Raw genomic sequence first — 24,450 nt, forward strand, 5'->3', positions numbered from 1 at the left:
TACAACACATACTTGTAACTCATTTGTTTTATACATGGTAGTTTGTACCTCTTAATCACCTACCCCTGTCTTGTCCCTCCCTGTCAAAGCTATTATTTTTAAAAAATGAGAAAAGCCTTTGAGTTTGGGTGATCTTTGTTTTTTTTGTTTGTTTTTTGCGGTACGCGGGCCTCCCACGGCTGTGACCTCTCCCGTTGTGGAGCACAGGCTCCGGACGCGCAGGCTCAGCGGCCATGGCTCACGGGCCCAGCCGCTCCGCGGCATGTGGGATCCTCCCGGACCGGGGCACTAACCCGTGTGCCCTACATCAGCAGGCGGACTCTCAACCACTGCGCCACCAGGGAAGCCCGACTTTGGGTGATCTTAAGTGCAGCCCATGGACTACAACTCCCAGAAGCCTGCACAGGGCGCTGTCTCTCAGCGGCCTGAGTGCTCTCATTAGTCGGAGGCACGCCACGGTGCCTTCTGGGAGTTGTAGTCTGAGCCTCACAGGTCCGAGGAGGCCAGGGCCCGGCCTATGGACCACAACTCCCAGAAGGCTGTGCAGCCCAGCCGCGTCTCCTAGGTAACTGAGGATGGGCTCCACCATAGTCTCTTCCTGCTACGGTTGTTCTCCAGTTGCCTTAAGCTTTTTGCTCAAGGTTAGGAGTTTTTAATTATTACCGGAAAGAAGGTAAATCCGATCCAAGCTTCTCCACCATGACCATGACCTTTTCTCTTGGGCTTCAGTACTTTTTAATAATGTGGTTTCTTTGTGTTTATCTTGCTCTGAAGTTCACTGAGCGGTTTGAATCTGTACGGTGAAGCGTTTCATCACTTCTCTGCGCACTGTAGCACCACGTTGGTCCAAGTTTCCATCTCTCGCCGGAACGACCACAGTAGCCTCCGCGCTTGCCTTCCTTGGTAACGGTTGCCTCCATCAGGTCATTATCCACACAGCAGCCACTAGGACCTCTTTAAAAACAAAAGCATTTTCTGTCCTTCCTGGTTAAAGTTGCTCAGTGGTTCCCATACAGAAACCCAGCCTTCGTGCGTGTCTGGGCAGCTCACCAAGGCCTTGTGGGAGGTCATCCTTCCTGCTGTGGGTTCTGACCAGACCCAGAAGCAGGGCCTGGAGCCAACTTCTGCCAAACAGAAAACAAAATCAAGCTTAGGCAAGGAGAGACTATGTTCAGAAAGACGATTCCAGTAAGGAGAGGGGGACTGTTGCAGTAGGGAGAACACTCTTGACAGTAAGATCTGCAAGCATCTCCAAGGTTGCACAGAAAGGAACTTTCTTTCATAGGGAGGAGTGAACAAGGCTAGAAAGAACCGGGTGCGGGGAGTGGAAGATCGAACTGCAGCAGGAGATGTCTTGCTGTCAGCTGGTTCTAGAGAGGGGCCACTTTCCTGCATTCGAATACTTATTTAACCTTAGGAGTAAGTCAGAGTTCAAGGGTCTTTGGGGAGTGAAGAAGCTGAACTAAAGTTTGGTGAAGTCAACTCACCAATCAGACTTTTGTTCTGATTGATCAGTCTAGCTAATCATTTATGAGAGTGAATGGAAATTTGGAGAGTCTGGCTCTAGCCTTGTCCTATGTGAAAGAGGGGTCAAGAGTCCCATCTGTCCTTCACAGTAAGCTGTTTCCTGGAACACAAAAGGTTGGAGGGATCCAACTGTCTGTTTTCCAGGAGCCTGGAGGAAAGGTTCAACATTGTCACCCCTCACCTCCAGGTTTCACCCCTCCTTTATTCCAGAACCCTTTGAAGAGGATCTTGGGGTTGCCCCTCTAGGCCACATGAAGCCTGGGCTACCAACTTTTCCTATGGTGTCATCATTGCATGGGGCCGGGTTAGAGTCCCTCACACCTTGCTTGGGTTCTGCCCAAGGTGGACCCATAATGATCCCAATCCAAGCTGGCTTCCTTCCCTATCAGGTCTCACTGGATGTCTGCTCCCAGCATGACAAGAATCTCCAGAGCACTGGGTCTAGCGGATCGGGGTTGGGGCCAGGAGGTCTATATTTTTAATAAGCCCCCAAGTGACTTTTAGGATCAGGAGTTTGGGGAGCAAGGCCAAACTTAGTGACTTTCTGCTGGAAAATCTGATCGGGTTCCCTGTGATTCGGGCCCCCAGTTCTCTACCTGGGGACCCTCCATCCTCAGGGCATAAATACTTGTCTAGACTCTTCAGCAGTTCCTCCCACCACGAGGACCCACCTTGAGAACATTGTTGCCCATAAGTGCTGCTCACTCCATCTGCAGAGGGATTTTGTCTCTGACGACACAAGGGAGGGTGTTGCCTGTGCAGACAGAACAGCATCTGCAGGGAAGGCTGGGATGAGCCCTGACCCTCGTGACTCGAAGACTCTGTGTTGCTGGGGAGCAGGACCGCCCACATTCCTGGCCACTTCTCTCCTCTGCCCACAAGGTGAGTCTGATTTGTGGTGTCTTTGATATCCACCCCCACCCCCCATTTTATGGCCAAGCCTTCTGACTAGTCCTTCTCCCACATACAGGTGTTCTTGACCATCTGTCTATGATTGCGAAGCCCTTCTCCCTGTGGGCACCACTCCACAGTCACCCCCAGTCCCCTCTCCCTGGTCAGGAGACCCAGGATGATGAGAACTCATGGCCACCCCACCTGATGAGGTCGGGCTGCTGGGAAGCACAAGCAACAACCTGCTGGTGTGTTCCAAGCACTCACAGAACCACTGGACACTAGGGACACAGCACGACCAGGACCAACGAGGTGCCCTCCCCCATGGAGATCACAGCCTAATGTGTGGTTTCGGGAGATGGTGTGGACAGTAAGGAAGGAAAAAAATAGACCAGGTGATGTTCTGTAGTGACGTGTGCGATGAAGCAAGTAAACAGGGCAGTGAGGTGGAAAGTGAGGAGAATTCGTTGACTGGATGGTCCGGCATCACCCACAGCTGCAGTGACACAGCCTCTGGTTCAGGCTTCCCGAGGAGTGGAATCAAGGCAGGGCTTTGGAGTAGCTGAGAGACAGGCAGAGACTACATCACATCAGGCACATGTTTCTCCACCCTGCCTCCACAGAGCCCTGGGGCTGGTGAATCACATTTCAGTTATCTTGTGAGGTAAGAAGTCAGTGATTGGCTTTCTGATGCCTTCACCTCTCCATCCTAGTATCCATCCTCCCACCCCTGAATTCAGTGGGGTTTACAGGGACCAGGATCTGATCCTGTCTCATGTATGCATAAAAACTGATGGAGTAGCTGCTTCCCTAAGAGAAATAAATGTGCTCACTGGCCAGGCAGTAAGCAATTTTCTGAGCATAACTATTTCAAAAAGAAAAACACCACACTGGATTACAGATTCCACCAGAAGCACGTATATTAGAACAGATGGACCAAAATTTTAACTTAGTCAATTAAGTACATTTAAAGAGATATGGCATGATGCTAACAATAGGAAATGAGAATAAGAACATATAAAAGAGAACCAAGTAGAAATATTAGAAATGTAAAATAGTGGTTGAAATGAAGACACAATAGAGGAAATGAGCAGCAAAATGGACAGCTGAGAAACAAATTAGCAAGCTGAGGAAATGTCCAGACAAAAGGAAGAAAGGAGAAGGAACTAGAGGACATAAAAGAGCAGGTAACAGATATGAACAACAGACACAGATATGCTGACATCTAAATAATAGGAGTCCTAAAAAGAGAAACTTTTTAAATGGCAAAAATGAAATATTAAAAAATAAGAGATAAATTTCCCAGAATGTAAAACAGAATAAAGATATCAAATTAAAAGGCCCATAGAAGTGTCTTATGGAGTTAAACATTTACTTACCATACAACTCAGCTGTTCCACTCCTAGGTCTTTACCCAAGGTAAATGAAAACCTGCATACACAAAAAAGTCCTGAAGAATGCCCATAGCGGCTGTATTTACACTAGCCCAGAACTGGAAACAAGTCAATGTCCATCTAGGTGAACAGGATGACTACTACCTGTGGCACATCCGCATAATGGAAAGCTACTCGGCAAAGAAAGTAGACTACTGATAAATGCTACAACGTGGATGAGCCTCCAAAACATGCTGAGCAAAAGAATCTGCATACAAACGTAGCATATGAATACTGTATGATTCTATCTTTATAAAACCCTAAAAGACAATTCTAATATGTACTGACAAAGCAGACATGTGGTTGCCCAGGTCTTGGGGTAGGGTGGAGATTAACTATGAAAAGACATGAGGGAACTTTTTGGAGAAGGGCAAATATTCTCTATTTTTGTTGTAGTGGTGGTTGCAAGGGTGTCGACATTTTTCAAAACTCATCAAACTGTGGCCTTAAAGGGAGAGTCATCAGCATACCAGTTGTGTTTACAGGGCTTCCAGACTGGATGAGATCAAGGCACTGTGAGCAGATGGGAAGTGGACAGTCTGACAGTAAGAGGTAAAGGAGGTGGAGAAGGAACAGCAAATGGGGCCTGAAATGAGAGATGCGGGAGGCAAGTCCCAAAGGCCAGGTGAACATGTTTCAAGGAGGAAATGATCTATTATCTAAGAATCTAAGATACTGCTGATAACGTCAAGGAAGAAAACAGAACTGGCCACTGGATTTAGCAATGTGGAGGTCATCTTGCAGCAAGGCAGGTTTTGGAGTGGGTCCAAGAAAGAATGGAAAGGAGTCTTCCCTGGTGGTCCAGTGGTTAAGAATCCGCCTTCCGATGCAGGGGACGCAGGTTCGATCCCTGGCCGGGGAACTAAGATTCCACATGTTGCCAGGCAACTAAGCCTGCGTGCCACACTAGAGAGAAGCCCATGTGCCACTACAAAAGATCCCGTGTGCTCCAACTAAGACCCAATGCAACCAAAAATAATAATTTTTTTTTTTTAAAAAAGAAAGAAAGAATGGAAGGGAAGTGAAGACTGCAAGAACAGACAACTTTTGAGATATTTTGCTTTCTGAAACAAAGCAGAGAGTGATTCACGAGCCAGAGGATTTTTTGTTTTGTTTTTTTTAAGTATGTTTACATGTCCATGGGGATAATCCAGTATATATAGAAAACCTGAGGATACAAGAGATACGGGAAACTTGCTGGAGCGATGTCTTGGAGTAGTGGACATGGGACAGGCTCTGGTGCCAACCCAGTCAGTTCATATACACGCACAAGTGGGAAGGCACGGAAATTATGGAAAGTGGGTAGAGAAGGTGGACAGATGTCATGCAAGGCCTCTGCTGGCTTCTATCACTCAGGGAAACAGGAAGCAAAGTCTTCTGCTGGGAACAAGCGTAAGGGAAGATTCAGTGAAGGGACTGTTGGAATCTTGGTACTAAACAGCCAACTAGCTTAAGAAAAGACACTTGAAACCGATGGTGGGGAGGTTCCAGTCACTGTTAATGGAATGGTCCTAGGGATGACAATGGGAGTGACTGTCTGTTGCAGGGTGGGTGACAAAACTGTGAGCAGACAGGTCAAAGAACTGTGAGGTCAGGACACAGGAAGATCATCTACCTGGACAATAAAATCAGGAAGTATTATGATGCGGGTGGTTTTAGATGCAATACAGCAAGAGCTGAAATCTTTACGGATGGGAAGAGTGAACCATTCATAAGGTGACTGCAACAGAGGGAAGCAGGAGTGATATGACAGTTTGGTGTCCCAAGAGTCAGAACTCAGTTTTAGAGAGAAGGGAGGGGAAACAATCTACAAGCAACAAATGAAGAAGAGTGGAAGACAAAGCAGCCACTCCCTGCAAGGATGGTAAGAAAAGGTACTGTGCAGAGGGGAAACCCAAGTTTCAGTCACAGCAGAAGATGGCTGAATGGAGAGTTCCAACTGGGCCCAGCAGGTTTCAGAGTTGGGGAAGAGTGGAGCGTGGGGATCAAAAGGGCAATGAACTGAGCTAGATGTGGGTTAGAATAGGGAGGTAAGAGGGGACCTGGGAGCCCTGGGCATACATAAGGTTGTGTAATAGGTGGTAGGGAGGTAGGGAATCCTTCTAGGAGGAAGCAGAAGTCTGGGACCCTTTTAGAAGGACACTTTAAAAGTCCAGGAGGCCCTTTTAGAAATATTTTTTAAAAGATACTAAGCTTAGTGGTACAGTTACAGAACTTGCCAGGATGCTTGTGGAATATTTGTGTATAACTTACAAAATCCTTTGTAGTCCCTAAATCAGAAAATCTGGGTTCAAAGTATATTACTTTGGGTATTAGAATACAATACCCATATATTGGCAGTACACCTCTTGATGCATTAGGCTGCTGTCTCTTACAGAGGTTAATAGTGCTGCCTCTATTCTCTCCAAGGATCTCTGCACAAATCATATAAGAAATCCAATTAATTTACCCCTGCAACCTTTACTGGGCAACCCCTATACATTAAGGTAGGGTCACTGTTACATACCTATGGAAGCACCAGCTACAGGAGTTTGACAGTGAGCACAGAGTCCCACCATACCAGCAGGCCACTTTTTCTCAACCACTGGAGAGTCATGGACCCCTCGAGAACTAGATGAACCTTCTGTACCCTGGATTTCTAACCAATGCCCTTGAAACCCATCCAGGAAGGACTGCTGGCCCCTAATTATAGCCCTACCTTAGGGAAATACAGGAAATATTTGTGAACCGAAGAAATGCCACCCAAGTCCTCCTAGTCATCTTGCCCCCTTTCCACTCTGAGCACTCAGAGAAACTTCCTCATTTTATGACTGATTAGCTCCCTTTCCTTCTGAATCTTCCTTACTATCAAGTAATCTCTTCATCTGGAGAAGATAAAGAAAATATAAACATTGAATTCTACAGAGACCTTGAGAAATGGTGCTCTCATGTGCAGATGTGTCTCTTGCCCTCTGACTCATGAAGGGCATTCTAAACCCATCAAGGGGCATTTCCTCTGACTTGCCCAAACCTCCAGTGAGTCCTCCAGCCCCTGCTCTGCTGTAATCTTCAGGGTCATAGGTGGTGAAATTCTAGGGAACCCAGGGCCCAGAAAATGCACTGATTCTGAATGTCCAATCCAGACTTCGTATTCCAAAGGGAGGTTTGCTCTCATGGTACCCGAAATCCCACAGGGTAGAAAGCCAGGTAACTTTACTTCTCATTGTTTAGGAATTTGATTTTTATTATCAAATATCTACTATAAGAACACTGGACAAAATTAAAAAAAAAAAAACATTAGGGGAAAAAAAATCACTGCAGAGGCAGTGCAACACAGTGGTTAAAACAATCTCTGGAGCCAAACAATCTTTCTATTCCTAACTAGCTGTGTGTCCTTAGGTAGGTTTCTGATGATTTCTGCCTCAGTTTCTCCCTTTGTAAAACTGGGATAATAGTACCTATCTCATAGAATTAAGGGGACTGAACAAGTTAATATTTGAAAAGTATTTAAAACAAAGTTTAGCACGTGATAAGTGCTGTATGTGTTTGTAAAACTTAAAAAAAAACCTTAACTGGGTTAATTTATCCATGGGTCTTTCCAGTCGTTATGCATATACACTTTTTAGATGTTATAGTAGATATGTATATACAATTTTGTGTCCTTTTTATTCCTTTTTTTGTTATGTATATTGACTCAGTATCCATAATTATAACTTACAGTGACTGCCTAAAACAGATTACAAACTAATTGTCCAACAATGCAGTAATGAGTAAACCATGGTCACTGACACACTGGGTTATTAAGTATCACCTTTTGTTCCAACAACATCAGTCTCATACTTATGGGCAATACCTTTCCATCATTAGTAATCTCATTTACTAATCTTTTCTAAGGTTAATCTCAATCAACAGTAGATATTCCATTCAACACTTTTTTTTTCCTTAAATTCACGTTTAGTATTCCATATTCTATTCCTTAAAGGGCACCCAGACCCTCCCCTTATAATAGCACAATCTGTGTTTCCATAATGATGCACAAAATGTCATTGTAAAGCTTCCATCCAATATTCCAGCTTGATGCAAAACAGCGGATTTCTAGTTGAAACACTTTTCCTAGGATAAAGTTTTTCCCTTAACAATGCACTCTGATCCACAAATAGTTGAGATCTCTTACAAAAAGATGTCTCATTCCCTACGTTCATGTTGCTCAAGTAGGATTCCTGGTGTCCTCTTCACTGTAATTATTTGATGTTAAATAAAGGCTACACAACTGTGGAAGGCTTTTGCCTATTCTTTTCATTCACAGGTTTCTTCTACGATGATAATTTCTACTGATTAATAAGGGGAGAAGTCTTACTGAACTAGTATTAAAAATTTCCCCTCTTGATTATACTTATAGGTTTTTTTTCAATGTGTTATCAAATGTACAATAAAAGAAAAATCTCTCATCAATTCAATTCACAGAGTTTCTCTTCACTATGATTTCTCTGGTGTTGAAGTAGGGCTGAGTGACCACTAAAGGCTTTTCCACAGTCAGTGCATATAAAGCGTTTCTCTCCACTATGCATTCTCTGATGAATAATAAGAGAAGAATTCTTACAGAAAGCTTTCTCACAATGATTACATTTGTAGGGTTTTTCTCCAGTATGGTTTCTCAGATGTACAATAAGGGAAGAACTCTCATTAAATGCTTTCCCACATTCATTACATCTATATGGTTTCTCTCCAGTATGAGTTCTCCTGTGTGCAATAAGATGAGAGCTACAGTTAAAGGATCTTTCACATTGATTACATTTGTAGGGTTTCTCACCAGTGTGGATTCTCCGATGGGCAACAAGGTGGCAACTCTGGCTGAAGGATTTTCCACATTTATTGCACTCATAGGGCTTCTCTCCAGTATGAGTCCTTTGATGTCTAACAAGGTGAGCCATCTGGCTGCATGATTTTCCACATTTATTACATTCATAGGGCTTAATTCCAGAATGAATTATTTCATGTTTAGTGAGGGCTGAACGTTCTCTGAATGCTTTGCCACATTCCTGACAGTTATAGGGTTTCTCTCCTGTGTGAGTTCTCTGATGGGCAATAAGGTGGGAGCTCCAGCTGAAGGATTTTCCACATTCAGTACATTTATATGGTTTTGCTCCAGAGTGAGTTCTTTCATGTTTACTAAGGGCTGAGTAATCCCTAAAAGCTTTTTCACATTCATCACATTTAAAGGGCTTCTCTCCAGTATGCATTCTCATGTGGGCAATAAGATGGGAGCTCCAGCTGAAAGATTTCCCACATTCAGTACATTCAAAAGGTTTCTCTCCAGTATGAGTTCTCTGATGTCCAATAAGATGGGAGTTCCAGTTGAAAGACTTCCCACATTCATTACATACATAAGGTTTCTCTCCCGTATGAATTCTCTTGTGTACAATAAGATGAGAATTCCAGCTGAAGGCTTTTCCACATTTATTACATTCATAGGGTTTGATTCCAGTGTGAGTCCGTTCATGTTTAGTAAGGGCTGAACGATTCCTAAAAACTTTTCCACATTTATCACATTCATAGGGTTTCTCTCCAGTATGAGTTTTCTTATGTTGGATAAGGTAAGAGCTCCAGATAAAAGACGTCCCACATTCATTATATTCGTAGGGTTTCTCTGCAGTGTAAGTGCTTGTATGCTGTGTAAGGAATGAGTCATACCCAAAGACTTTCTCCCATTCATTGTATTTATATGCTTTCTCTACAGTACCAATTTTTTGATGTTCCATAAAGGATGAAAAGTAAAAGATATTCTCATATTCTTTGTAATCATACTGGTTTCCTCCAATATGAAGTCCTGGATGTTCACTAAATGATGGGCTCTGGTTAAAGATTTGATGGCATTCCTTATATTCATATAGTTTTTCTCCTGTATGCATTCCCATATGATCACCAAAATGCAGTATATGATTGAAAGATTTAACAGCATCAGTACATTTGAAAAGATTATCTCCAGTTTGCACCCTTGCAGGGTGAACAGGTTGCATGGAGTGGTAGAAGGCTTTGTCATACTCATTATTTTCACAGGTAATCTTATCTGCATACATTATGGCTGAGTTACATCTCCAACTTTCAGCATTTGTATCAGGCTTATAGAAATGTTCTATTTGAGAAACTTTCTGAGATGGAACAATGCTTAGTCTCTGGCTACACCCTGCCCCAAGTTCACAGAACTCAGCGCCTCTTTGAGACAGTACTTGCTTTTGCATGAAGACCATTTGCCTCATAGCTGTACTCTGGTTCATGTGATACATTTCTAATTGGTCTTTACATCCCAAAACTTCTAACCTGGAGAACCAAGGATCATCCCATATGTATCTCTCCAACTTCATGCTATGGGACTGTTCCTCCTCAAGAATGCTCTGTGTTGGGATCAACGCTTTGCTTTCAAGATTTCTCACCCATTCTGAAATAAACAGAAAATATCCATGAGAGCATAGGGAAAGAACTTCTAAGAGTAGAGTGGAAAAGGTAAGATTTACTGTCCATATTATTGAAAAGGTAAGCATGAACTTGTTTCCAAATAGACTTGTAACCCAGAGGAAGATTGTAATAGGAAAGAGAAGAATAGTAAAAAGTGAACAAAAGTAGTTAACCAGAATACAAAGTGTGCACTGAATATGAATAAAACCCATTTAGGAGTATCTTCCCATGAAAAGGAGGACCAGTTATTACGTGTGTGCAGGAAAGAGTTAACTCTACACACTTGAGTTGGTCACACTTTGCACATTCCCAAGAAGGCCTGTTTCATGACTGGCCCTCGGCCAACTCCTAAGGACTGAGATCCTGGAATGTTCTAACTCATAAGAGTGTTCTGCATGCTTGAACCCTTGAAGTATACTGTACCAACTTCTCTAGACAGTTTGTACAAACAATGTCATTTATGGTGAACACCTGCTTCCTTCTGGGGTTCTGGAGCTTCCATGATTACTCAGTCAGTCATGTGTGTCTAAATGACCAACCGCCAATAAACACCCTGGACTCACAGGCTTGGGCAAGCTTCCCTAGTAGATGACACTTCACACAACTCATTGCTGAAGGAATTAAGTGTGTTCTTTGCAACTCCACTGGGAAAGAACTACTGAAAGCTTGCATTTGGTTTCCTCCAGACCTTGCTCCATGCACCTTTACCCTCTGCTGATGTTGCTTTGTGTCCTTGCATTGTAATAAACCATTACCCTGAATATAATGCCTTTTGAGTCCAGGGAGTCCTTCTAATGAATCACTGAACCTGGGGGTTGTCTGGAGGATCCAGATGCATTTAATACTACTAAGGTGAAAAAATAATAACTGGCTTAACAAAAGACAGATGAACAACCAGCCCCTCAGAAACTAATGTTTAAATTATTAAAGTGTGCTAATTCATTTCTATGTTATAATGTCCTTACTGTTCCCCTACTTTGACACCTGCCAAAAAAAGAAGGGGATGGGGTTAAGAGAAAGTATCACCAACAAAGGCTTCAAGCTATCACATTATTTCCTATCTCACAGAGTTCAGTCAATAACACAAAATCATCCTCCTGAACGGCAAAAATCACGTGGTTTCAGGATACTCCTAAAGTTCTTCTAACGTGTAGAATAATGACAAAAGAGATAGACTGGAAAGACAGCACACTGCAATGAAGCAGATACAGGAGTTATAGTCTGATAATCTGTATTTAAGTACTGGCTCTGCCACTATCCTTACGTGACTTTTCTGAAGATTAAATGAGATTGTGAATCCAGCAAAATGTCTGGCAAATTCAATATGTGGAAGCTACCTATCATCACTGCTGAGGTATCAGTCCTCCAACAACAGGGGTCTGTATTAGTTTCTTATTGCTGCTGTAACAAATTACCACACATGTTGTGGCTTAAAATAACAAACTCACTGTCTCACAGTCTGAAAGTCAGAAGTTCTAAATGGCTTTCACTGGGCTAAAATCAAGATAACTTTCCTTCAGAAGCTCTAGGGGAAAATCCACATCCTTGCCTTTGCCATCTTTAAAAGCTGCCTGCATTCTTTGGCTTGTAGCTCCCCCCTCCATCTTCAAAGTTTATCATTCCAACCTTTGCTTCTGTCAGTCACATCTCTGTGTCTCTGACACTCCTGCCTCACTCTTAGAATGACCTCACAATAACATGGGCCCATCCAGACAATCCAAGATAATCTATCTCAAGATCCCTAGTTTAATTCACATCTGAAAAAGTCTCTTTTGCCATATAAGGCACCATATTCACAAGTTTCAGATGTGGACATTTTGCAGGGGTGGGTATCATTCATTATTCAGCATACCACAGGGTCTAATGCTGCAGGTACCCAACAGGGCCTAGACCCTTGTCCTCTTTCTCCAGGTTTTTCTTCTTCTTCACTATACACCATTTTCCCTCTTTTATTACCCAAGTCCATTACAACAGGAGAGATCCTACTCTGCTCAAGAAATGGCACTTACTATCAATTTTAAGCTTAGCTTCTAGTAGTTAGGGAATGATCTTCAAACAACTTTTGAATTTTTCCAGTAGAAACTTTAAAAAATGGTAGCTGACCAAGTCACTGATTAGATAAATAATGTCCGTCCAGCTTCATACTCAGTACTTACGGCCTGAGTGTCTCTTCCACCTGTAAATTATAATCTATGTGATGAGGTGACGATCTAAACAGTTATGAATACACACATTACATCACTGAGAGTTTGTGGGGTTGTAGATGCTAAGTGGATGGGAGGTCAGAAAAGGAGACCACGACAGAAGCAATCAAGGAAGGTTTCACACAAGAGAAATAACATGAGCTCAGTCTTCGGGCATGGCTCAAATACAGACAGACTGCTGGTATGGCATGAGCAAAGGCATGCGTGATGTGACTGAAATGTAAGGAGGGCCTTAAGGATGCCAGCTGAGTAAACTGCAGGAACTAGTCAGGAAATGAGCAAAATAATAGAAAAAATTGGAAGGTCTTGAAATCTGGTCAGAGTTATTTAAAAGGCAACTCAAGTCACTGTAGGTTTACTGGCAGAGACCTCATAATGGAAGATTTCAGGGATATAAATCTAGAAACAACATCTGAGGGGGCTAATAACAAATAATAATTCACTCACCAACTTGAGCTGGAATTTTATGAGGGTGCCTACCTGAGGGTGATGTTGGTGGAAGCTGAATGACACAGCTGACATTTCAGAGGAAGAAAATCTCAGAAGTCAGACAAGAGATTACTTCTTAGAGAGGAAAGAGCAGGCAGTCAGGATGGCTTCCCCATTTCCAGCTTAGCAGACTCACAGAAGGTTGGCATCAGGGATATAGATCAGGAAGACGGGGAAACAATCTAGAAGGGAGAGCTGAGATTCCTGGTTCTACCAAGATCAAGGAGACAGTTGAGATGATTTCCAAGAAGGCAGAAGTGTAAGGATGGAGGTGGTGGAACCACAGGGCTCAGGACAGTTACTTAGAATGGTCAGCACTGACCATTAAAGCTTCTGGAATTCATGACTCCTTGGTGGAAGGTTTCAGATCCAGATAGGGGGCAGCTGGTTAAGACTCCTCAAAAGTTCACTTCGTTAGATGGGAAGATGTACAACTTCAGGACTCAAGAGGGGGCCATGGTATATTGTTAAATTAAAAACAACAAGATACAGAATGATGTGTATTGTATTCTACCTTTGGAAAGGTAAAAAGTAACTACATATGCCTATATTCTTATAATTGCATTAAAAAACTCAGGAAACAAACAATAGAAATTATTGCAAGCAATTAACCTCGGTAAGACATCAGTGAAATTTCACCACTCCATAAAAGCAACCATAAAACTGGCAAAACCTGACAGAATAAGTTTCTTCTGAATTCTCTAAATTAACCAAAGACTTGCAGCAACCCAGGGAGAGTTTATTCAAGGAAAACTGAGTTTCAATAATAACGGTGAGTTTTGTGGCATTTTAACTTACCCTAATCCCATCTGACTCCTCAACTCAGCAGTAGCCTTGGAAAATAACAGCTCACATTTCTGGTGATAGAAGGAACAGAACAAAGCTAGAGCTTTTTCAAAGCCTCATTCCCAAACAACAGTCATTATCTGACCTGTTTGGTGGTTCCCAGGAAGACCCCACTTGAAAGGCTTGTGGGAACTTGCACAGCGCTAAAAACTTCTAGGAAGTAGGTATTTGTCAAACGTTTAATGGCAATGTTTTAAAGCGTTACTGTCTGAGGTGATGGAAAACAGACGGGGTACACAATACACAAACCAGAAAATGAAAGGAAAACCTGAGGAGTGAGATGTCCATAGGTTTGAAAAGTCCTAACATATTCCTGGGAATCTAGAAGGCCCATGCATACACACTGTAATTAAACTTTCAAAAGCCAAAGCCAAAGAGAGAATCCTGAAAGCAACAAGAGAGAAGCAAGTCATCATATACACGGGATCCTCAACAAGATAAACAGCTTATTTCTCATCAGAAACCACGGAGGCCAGAGAGAAAAAGAAATATGTCAACCATGAATTCTATACCTGGCAAAACTATCATTCAAAAGTGGAGAAATCAAGACATTCTCCGATAAAAAAAAGCTAAGAGTTTGCTGCTAGTAAACCTGCCCTACAAGAAATGCTAAAAGGAGTTCTTTAGGCTGAAATGAAAAGACACTAACTCGAAATACTGACTACCAGTAAAGGTAACTACATAGGTAAATACAAGAAGACGATACAAATGCATTTTTTGTTTGTTTCCTATCTGATTTAAAAGACAACTACATAAAGCAATAATTATAAATAAATTAAAAATATGTTATGAATCTATGTTGAAACACAATGTACAGATGTAATTTGTGATAATAATAGCACAAAAGAGGGAGGACAGAGCTATACAGAAGCAAAGTTTTTGTATACTATCAAAATTAAACTGATAGTAACCCAAACTAAATTGTTATAAATTAAGATGTTAATTATAATTCCCAGGGCAACCACTAATAAAATAACCCCAAAATTTATAGTAAAAGGAAAGTGGTTACCTGTGTGTGCCTCTGTGTGTCTGTGTGTCTATCTGTGTGTCTCTCTGGAGAATAATAATAATGTGGATAAGAGGAGAGAGTATAAATGAGATTTTTTTCAGCTTACACATTTTATATAGCTTTGAGTTTTTTGAATCATGTAAATACATTATCTATATTAAAAAAACATTTTTTGTTGTATTTTTGTAAGAAGAGTTAGTGACTACAGGCCACAAGTTTGGCAATAAAACATTAAAAAGCAGGTAAATGAATGAGAAGTCTTCTTAGACAAAGGGACAAAGCAAAGAACATGAGAGGTGAGGAGGGAAACTGTAGCATACAAAAACTGTTACCGTGTTAAAAAGGTGGGCATCTTTGCTCTGAATCAACAGCAGAAAAGAGTCAAGGGATAAAGGGATAAAGCTCCTTGGAAGGAACTGTGACCGTCTCTGAGGAAGTGAACTCCTCACGGCCTCAGCCCACTTCCCAAACAAGGATGGCTTGGAGGAAGGTTCCTCGCTCCCACCTGGGGTCTGCTCTCACCTGGACAAGTGCCTTGAGGAGGATATGCCTGCTCCACCGACCACGGTTCTTCCCCTTGCTCCAACAGGGATATGACCTCAGGCTTGGCGATCTTATTCCCTACATGTGGAGGAAAAACACAGACTTGTAGAGCCATGTAACCCTCCCTTGTCTATTTCTCATGAATGACTTCACTTCATGCTTTATGAGCAATAGGGATTTCATCCTTGAACCTCAGGGCTCAAGATCATCTCAGCCCTTCTGAGGCCTCGTAAGCTTGTAAACAGAGAGTAGCACAGGGGATTGCAAGGGGGACAGCATCGTTTACTTGGGCAGTCCCCGCCTTACCCACAGAGAGCAGATGCCCATAGGTCTCCAGCATCACATCACGGTACAGGGTCCTCTGAACAGGGTCCAGCTGCCCCCATTCCTCTTGGGTGAAGTCCACAGCCACATCCTTGAAGGTCACTGGTTCCTAAAAGAGCACACATGTTCCTCCTCAGCCCGGAGCTACCCCCACTCCAGTGTTTTCTGGGGATGGAGTGAGGCTGACAGCCCTGGAGAGGAGATAGTACATAGAGGAATTGTCCTGGATGCGTTCGGTATTCTCACTGACGTGGGTCAGGTCTCACTGGGAGCCACCCAGGGCCCTGCATTTGGGATGTACTCTTAGGGAGTTAGATATCTGGGCCCATAATAACCACAATAGAGATGAGCAGGTCTCTCCTAAGATCTTGCCCAATTCTAGTTAACACTGGCTAGTATGGACAGGACTCCCATCTGGGCAATTCCTCCTGCTTCTCTGGAACTGCAGACACTTAATAAGACTGAGACCAGGACCAGGGTGGATGCAGACTCTGAGTCCTGGTCACAGACCAGAGAACCTGGGGCTCAAGTCTGCTCCACGTGTAGATCTAGGACCTGGAAGGGTGACCGCCTTCTTGGCCACAGCAGAGACACTTCCACTCCCAGATTGTCTCCGACCCAAGGACTGGAGGTAGGGGTGAGACAGGATTAAGCAGAGCAGCCCAAGCCAAAGAGAATCACTTACAGTTGCTGTCAAAGCACTTTGATTTTGAAAAAGTTCAAACTGATGTTTTTAGGAAAAAGAGAACCAAGAATACCCACTAGAAAGCTAAAGGGAAGTCTGATTTTTGCAATGAATGCATCCCTTACAGTCCTTTGAAGCCATCAACGTGAGCCTCAGGTATCTGGGCACTTCCAGGTTGTGGCAGGGGGACTGGGGAGCGAGCTGTGCTTCATGGGAGGTGAGTGAGCGACAAACCCCACAGCCCCTGCTCCTTCCTAGGGCCCCCTCTTGGGCTGTCTGTGCACTACAGTCCTCCCTTCCATGTCAGTGCAGAATCATCCCCAGGACAAACACCCACTGAATGGATACACGTGCAGTGCGCTTCCACTCCAAGCATCCCTCCACTTCCTCACAGCCTGCTATTCACTTCTCTTCCACCCGCATGTGGCCTTCCTTTCTGTCCTGAGAGTCATCCCCGACCAGGGTCAGCCCTCATGCTGGTCTTCAGTGTAGACTTTGCTCTGCTGGTCTGAACTGCTCCTCCTCCACCTTCACATGACTGGCTTGAAACACAGAACTGCTTCTGCTCCAGTGATTCTCTAACTCCAAAAAGCATTTACAACTGCTATTCACAACCTCCTTTAGTGAAACCCTCCTTAGCCTTGGACTCCTCCATTCCAATTTTTTTATTTTCCTCTTACAGACATGCCCAGGCCTCAGTTTCCTTACTGGCTGCTGCTTCTACATTTTTGGGGTAAACTTTTTTTACTTAAATGTAACATTCGGGTAGAGAAGTGCACAAAACCGAAGTGTGCACCATACCTAAACTCAATGCACTTTCAGAGTGATCACACTTGGGAGACCAGCTGGGAGGCCAGGCTTCCTGCCCAGGGTGCTCCTGGTGTGCCCATCTCATGCTCCCTAATCTCAAGGGTGGCACCTACTTAGATGGCTTCAAAGTTCAATAGTTAACAAGGTCCAAGCCCACACCGTGGCAGCTGTCAAGCTGGTGGACTGAGCCACAAGTTCACCTCCCACCCTTCCCAAGACCCCAACAGATCCCCATACACATACTTAAAAAGGAACAAAACCACCACATCTAACTGACACAGAAGGAATGAAATCACTAGAGAGATTCTGCAACCCCTACTAAAATAGTGGACATTGGCAATGATCATCGATGACTGCTAAACCACAGGTGAAAGGCATAAGGGAAATGTCCGATGGAGGGGTCAGGCTGACAATACCTGCAGCCACTAATCCATCACATCACCTGGAAATGGGCCAACCAGACAACCTGTGCCCACTGATGCAGGACAGTAAGAAGGACCCAGCACCACCTATCAAGTACTCTTGCCCAAAACACAAAGCCTGAATCTGCCCTATCCTCTAGCTCAACTACCAGTCTATGGGAGACAGCTGGATAGAGGAACTCATCCAAGGACATCACAAAGGCAAAATCAGGCAACCCAAGACAGGTGACCTGGTTTCTTCAGTATATGAAGCACATGCAACATGTGGTCCTTGCTTGGATCCTGATTTGAATAACAACTGCAAAAGACATTTTGGGGACAAGTGGGGAAAAGTGAATATGGGCTTGGTATTAGGTAATAGTAAGGAATTACTGTTGTTAATTTTGTTGGGTGTGTAAAGGTATTGTGTTTATCTTCTAAAAGGTATGAATGTCTCAGATACATACACAGAAGTGTGAAATGATACAGTATCTGTGCTTTGCTATAAAATACTCTAGTTTTTTTTTTTTAAAAGGTTGTCCGAATAAATGAAAAGGCAGAAAGTTGGAAGGTGACATTTGCTAAGGCTGGTGAATATGGGTGTCTGTCGTCAGCTGAATAATGGCACTGCCAAAGACGTCCATGTCCTAATGACTGTTACCTTAATATGACAAAAGATGTCATAGTTACAGAGATGTGATTACGTTAAGGATGTTGAGATGGGAAGACTATCTTGGATTATCCAGTGGGCTCAATGAAATCACAAGGGTCCTTACAAGTGAAAGAGGTAGGAGTGTATGCGTCAGAGAAAAGGAGACAATGCAAGCAGAGGTCGGAGTGATGCGCACTGAAGATGGAGGAAGGGGCCACGAGCCAAGAAATGGCAGGTAGCCTCTAGAAGCGAGTGAAAGCAAGGAAGCAGCCTCTCCCTTGAGCCTCCAGAAAGAACACAACCCTGTAGACCCATTCTAGACTTCAGACTCCAGAACATGAGAATAAATTCATGTTGTTCTAAGCCATTAAGTTTGTGGTAATCTGTTATAGCGGCAACAGGAAACTCGTAGGGTTTTTAAATCTCCAAAAGATTTTTTTTTTTCTTTTTTGCGGTACATGGGCCTCTCACTGATGTGGCCTCCCCTGCTGCAGAGCACAGGCTCTGGACGCGCAGGCTCGGCGGCCATGGCTCACGGGCCCAGCAGCTCCACGGCATGTGGGATCCTCCCAGACCGGGGCACGAACCCGCGTCTCCTGCATTGGCAGGCGGACTCTCAACCGCTGCACCACCAGGGAAGCCCCTCCAAAAGTTTTTTTTAAGAAAGTAAACGACATAACGGGCCAGCGAAGAGGCCGTCGGCATGTGGTGTTCTACACATTCCCGCAAGATGGGGAGATGAGTGTGGCTGACCAAGGAACCAGAGCAAAGGAGACCCCAGGCCTGCACATTAGAAGGGGCTGCAGGGGAAGCAGGACCCCAAGAGAGGCTCTGGGCTCTGAGCTTAAATGCCACTGAAGCCAGGAGAATCAGGCTGCAAGGTCTATACTCAGGACCTCTATATTCAGGACAACTTTGCCAGTTGCCCCACATCCCTGCCAGCCAGTTTGCCTTGTGGGAAAAACTCCCTGGACCCTCCTCATACTCAAGAGTGTGGGAGGTTCTCAGGCTGCCTGGATGAGTGACTACCCTGGAGTTGAGACCCCTTCAGCCCAACACAGGGAGAGGGGAGGGGTCTGTGGCCTAACAGCCAGCTGTGCACCCAGGAAACCGGAAGCAGAACCGACCTGGTGATCCTGGCCCACCGAGGCACACGGAGATTAGAGTGAGACTTGTCAGGGGAGGGAGGGAGAGAGACAGATAGAGACAGAGACCTAGAGGCAGGTCAATCAGGAACCAGACCTGCTCAGGTGCACAAAGCAGATCTGTCAGACACAGCCTCACAGCTCTTCTCTGGTAAACAAAGACAGACCAGAGGGCCCCTGCACACATGAGGAACATCTGCACAGGTGGAAAGACTGAACTTAGCAGCTAAGAGGACAGAGAATCCAGGCAGCAGTCACATCCAACTTCCAATGACCTATACTTCTAATTCCCAGATTGGAAAGATTCGGTATAAAATAGGACAGGATAATACAAGAGGCTCAGAGAATATGAAGAAGAGATAAAAAACACAGCAGTCAGGGGGCCATCTAACAGACAACCTCAGAAAAATAATATAAAGGAAAACAGGAGGGAATTTTTTAAAAACACAGGACTTCTTTAAAAAAGACACAACCAACACTAGCCATAAACAAAGACAGATATATTTGACAAAAATATACCAAAAAACATTTCACTGATAAAAGACACCATAGAGACAAGCTATAGATTTGGAGAAGATAAACCATATGTGGCAAAGACTCAGGATCCAGAAAGCATGAAATGCCTACATATTAATGTGAGAATCTACAGAAATCTAGGGATGGGAGACACACAGAGAAAGAAGGAAATACAGATGGCCAATAACTCATTTAAAGATATTCAACCTCACTAGCAATCAAAAACATGCAAATTAAAATAATGCAATAAACTTTTGTGGTCTTGAGGTAAACAAAAATTAAAAGACCCGATATTAATATTGTCAAGTGGCAGCAAAGATGCAGGGAAATATACACCTTCTGAGTGGGGAGACTGAGAAGGGGCTTTGCCCTTTCAGAACCACGTGGAAGCACTGGTCACACGGAAAACACAAACACCCTAAAACTCAGCGAAGTGCTGCCTCCAAGGTATGCCTAGATAAACTTAAATGTGCGCACAAAGCAAAACTAAAAGAACTTCCACAGGGCTTTGTTTGGAATAGGAAAAATGGCGGAAGGAGGAAGGACTTATAAGCTTATTCTCAGAAGAGATGAGTAGAGTGCGCTTCTCTGATGTGGCAAAAGGAATGTACTTGACCTTCATCTACCACATGGATATACCTCAAAATTGACCTTGAAAGGTGTAGAAAAGCTACATGTAGAAAAAGCATTGTTAAAAAAAACAGATTATTACCTTATAATGTCTATATAGTTTATTACCTACATGAGTATGAAAATGGATTAACTATGTACGTATCTTAAGTGGTTGTTGTCAGGAAGGGTGCAAAAAGAATGTGATTGGGGACTAAAAAGAACGAAAGGTAAATATGGCAAAACATTAACGATGATTTGGAGTGGGACCCTGTTTAATCACTTTTTATACTTTTCTGCAGTTATGGAATTTGTCAAAATAAAAATTTAAATAAAAAATATTTTCAGAGTTGAGAGATGTCATCAAAACTGGAAGGGCCCATGGACTGCCAAGCAGGAAGAAAAAAGACCCCTAGCAGAATATGCCCCAATGTCAGGGCCCACAACTCCTGGAGGCCTTAGGGATACAAAGAAAATGCAAAACTGAGGCTGGTGATGAAACAGAAGAGACAGCAGAAGATAGGCACCTAGTCTCACCAGCTGTGGAGACAAGAGGTGGGGCTGGGAGACGAAAGCCTCAGTTACCTAATGCTTAGGAGCAAGGAAGCAGAACAGAGAAGGGCCCCACCCCCTAGGTAGGAGTGAGCCCTTCCATTTCACAGGTAACCCTTACCTGAACTCCTACTTTCCAAATATCATCTGCCAGGATGACTTGCAAAGATGTTTCACCCAAATTCTTGTAAACATTTTTGGACATGTTGCTTTGTACACAAGTATAATCATTTATCTAGACATTCTAAGGCACTTTATGAAATCTGACACACCAGCCTCACGTTTAAACTACAGGAGGGTTTAAGGGAGGATGTAGGGGGTTCTGAGCTGGGTCTTAGCTGTTTACCTGACAGCTAAGGATCTCATCTGATTGCTCCTGCATTACCTGAATTCTCTGACAACTGGCCCCTTCATGGAACCTGGCGAAGTCCAGATATACTCTCTGGCATCTTCAGAATTTCATTATTTATTAATATTTTAGGGCAAGCTCTTTGCAGAGAAGGAAAATATAACTAAACTGTGCTCAACCTTGAAACAACCAAAGACGGAGGCAGAGTATTCCATTAATTCGTGTTTTATGTGAATGTTTACTGTGCAGAAATCTTTGGTGGATTGTTATAGTGGGGGTTTGAGAGTTTCCATATTTGGGGGGGTCTGGCTGGGGTTTTTATATGGGCTGGGATATTATTATTTTCCCTATTCATCAAAATAATGGGCTCCCACTAGCTGAAACTTCACTAACCAACATGTTTGTAAGATCAGACTATTCAGATAACAAGGGATGACAGCATTTGATATTTTCACCAGGTGAATGCTTTATTTCAATAAATATTTAATTTGGAGGGAACAATAGAGGGATAAGGCGCTCTTGTTTGTGTTCCCAAGACCTCACTTAATACAAAACTCACACATTCAAGTCTTGAGTTTCCCACAGGGAAAGATCCAAAGTGGGTGTGGGAAGGGGCCAGGAGTACATGCTCACAAATCACAACTCTTCAGACATTAGAGGGTGGTGTTATTTTAATTCTCCATTTTATTTTCTCGGCATTAACTCTAATAACTCTCAGAAACCCTCATATAAATGGACAGCAGAGTGCAGCACAGTGGTTATTAGAATTTCTTCACAGCACTTCACTACAGCTAACTTCTGTTCCCAAGCAACTGATCAGGGCCCATCTTTCAGCCTAGTCTAGCTTCACTATCGATTGTCTGCAAATGACCGCACGTTGTAAGAGCAACGAACACCAGTCACCCAAGCTGTGATGCCCTCATTACGTGGCTCAGACCTGAGACGGCAGTGCTGTGACGTGGGGACAGCATACTCACGACGTGCTTCACCAGTCAGCCTTGAAACCGTGGGAGGTTTTGTTAATTTTTTTTTTAACTTGGCGGGAGGCGTAATGCTAAGCAGAGATGTTATTAACATTTTTATATCACAGTATCTCACATTTGCTTGATTCATTATTTTAACTTAGAAATGAAAAATCTAAATATAGTAATGAAACTATTTTTGTCTTTCACAGCAGACAATCATTAGAGTACATGTAAATGTGAAGAACTAGGATAAAAATCTCTCATTTAGAAAAAACCCTAAGAAACTGAAACATAAGTTAAAAATGGCTACTTCCAAGTCATGAAAAGAAATAAAATACTGATAAACGATATGACATACAGGACCCATGAAAGCCAGACACAAAAGGCCATATATTATATGATTCCCTTTATATGAAATGCCCATAATACGCAAATACAGAGAAAGTAGATTAGTGGTTGCCAGGAGCTGAGAGTTGGGGAAACAGGGAGTAACTACTAATGGGTATAGGGTTTCTTTTTGGAATGATGAAAATGTTCTAGAATTAGATACTGGTGATGGTTGCAGAGTTCTGTGAATATACTAAAACCCACTGAGCTACATACTTTAAAAAGTTGAACTTTATGGTACATTAATATTTTAATAAAGCTTTTATTAAAAAAATTTTTTTAAGTGGCTGCCTCAAGTAAGGGGGCTGAGCAAGAGGGGAGGAGGGAGATGACACCTGTCCAACGTCATGAACTGTGCTGCCCTATTTCTCTTGGGAACCACCCTTGTGCCCTTACAGTCACGAAGTCCTCCTGCTTCGACTCCCTTATACCTCTCAGATCTGGCTTCCAGGTGCTGGTCAGACTGAAGCCTGATACGCCAGCCTGCTTCCCACAGCCCCCATTCTTTCCACTCCCCTGCCAGAGGCAACTTTCCAGCCACATTCTAGACCCTGGTTCCTCCTGCTTCCAACACTTCTGAGGCTTCTCATTACCACCAGGATGGAGACCCAGCTCGGTGGCGGGCATTCAGGATGCGGCTGGGTTTGTCCTGGCCTCTTTGGCCTAAAATCTAATTATGGCCAGCCTTCACCCAGATGCTGGTCATGTGGTGTGTCCCCATGGTGCTACAGGAGGCCAGATTCCTGCTCAGCAGGCTATGCCCACCCGGCTGATGTGTCCCCTTTACCCCTTGGCTCAGGGGTGTTCTATCTCCCAGGCAGCCTCCTCTCCACAGCAAAAGGACCCCAGGTGCTCTGTGCCCCACGGCCTCTATGCAGACTCTCCCAAGGCATCAGTTGTGCTCAGCTCCTCCAGGGCTCAGGGCCTCCCTAAGCACCTCTGGCTTGTGTCCTGAACAACATGTGCAGCACTAGGCAGATGGTGAAGTCTCAGCAGTTGACTGAACCACCCTGGAAAGTGGCATGGGAGCTCCTCAGGATGGGGGCTAACACTTCACCTTGTTCTCCTCAGAGAACAAGAGCACAGAGCTCAGCAGACATCATCAATCTGAGTCAGGCACTGAATACATGAGGGAAGGTGGGAGGGAAAAAGAAGAGGGGGATGCTAGCCAGAAGAGGGTTGCCCCTTATCCACCAAACAGCCCACAGCACAGCTGGGGCCCGGGACTCTGAACAGGCTGGTTGACAGTGAGGCTGCAAGTCATGGAAAACAGAATTCTCCCGACCTGTGCTCAGGAATCAATAAACTTCTAGCTGATTCCTTCTTTACCCAAACCCTAGCTGTGGTAAACTGAGGAAGTACATCGACTGGGATGGCCGGGAACACCCTGAACACCTTAGGGAACAGGGCAACCCTTCACGAAAAAGCAAAAGCCCCATCTCACCTGGGCCTGGGCTGTCGGAAGCCTGGGGGCCCTCCTTCTCTCCTCAGGGGTCTTCTCCACGCACCAGGTAGAGTCCTGAGGACACAGAGCTGGGGGAGGAAAGTGAAGTCACAGAGGCAGTTCTCCCTCCCAGAAGTGTGACCACATGAGTCCCACCTCCTGACCCTGTCCTTCCCCTTTGGGCAAGGGAAAAACCCTACCTCCTCATGTTATAGATGAAAGCAGTGGGGCCGAGAA

At 43.9% G+C, this 24,450-nt stretch overlaps 1 protein-coding gene across 7 annotated transcripts in view; it reads right to left on the bottom strand.

Moving 5' to 3' along the window:
* Positions 1-6,898: 6,898 nt before the first annotated feature.
* The window catches only part of ZNF606 (zinc finger protein 606), a 53,994-nt gene continuing 36,442 nt past the window's right edge, over positions 6,899-24,450 (bottom strand). For 6 of the 7 annotated variants that reach the window (XM_082863270.1, XM_082863267.1, XM_082863268.1 and 3 more), the window contains 4 exons: positions 24,214-24,302; positions 15,681-15,807; positions 15,354-15,452; positions 6,899-10,266 (listed from right to left, as the gene is read on the bottom strand). In XM_082863270.1, the coding sequence (XP_082719396.1) occupies positions 8,279-10,266; positions 15,354-15,452; positions 15,681-15,807; positions 24,214-24,302 (2,303 nt within the window). In that variant the 3' untranslated portion in view covers positions 6,899-8,278. Of the gene's footprint in view, positions 10,267-13,774; positions 13,834-15,353; positions 15,453-15,680; positions 15,808-24,213; positions 24,303-24,450 lie in introns of all 7 variants that reach the window. The other variant, XM_082863272.1, reaches the window with a different exon arrangement.

The sequence above is a fragment of the Leucopleurus acutus genome (assembly GCF_964270905.1).
Source record: "Leucopleurus acutus genome assembly, chromosome: 20".
NCBI lineage: Eukaryota > Metazoa > Chordata > Mammalia > Artiodactyla > Delphinidae > Leucopleurus > Leucopleurus acutus.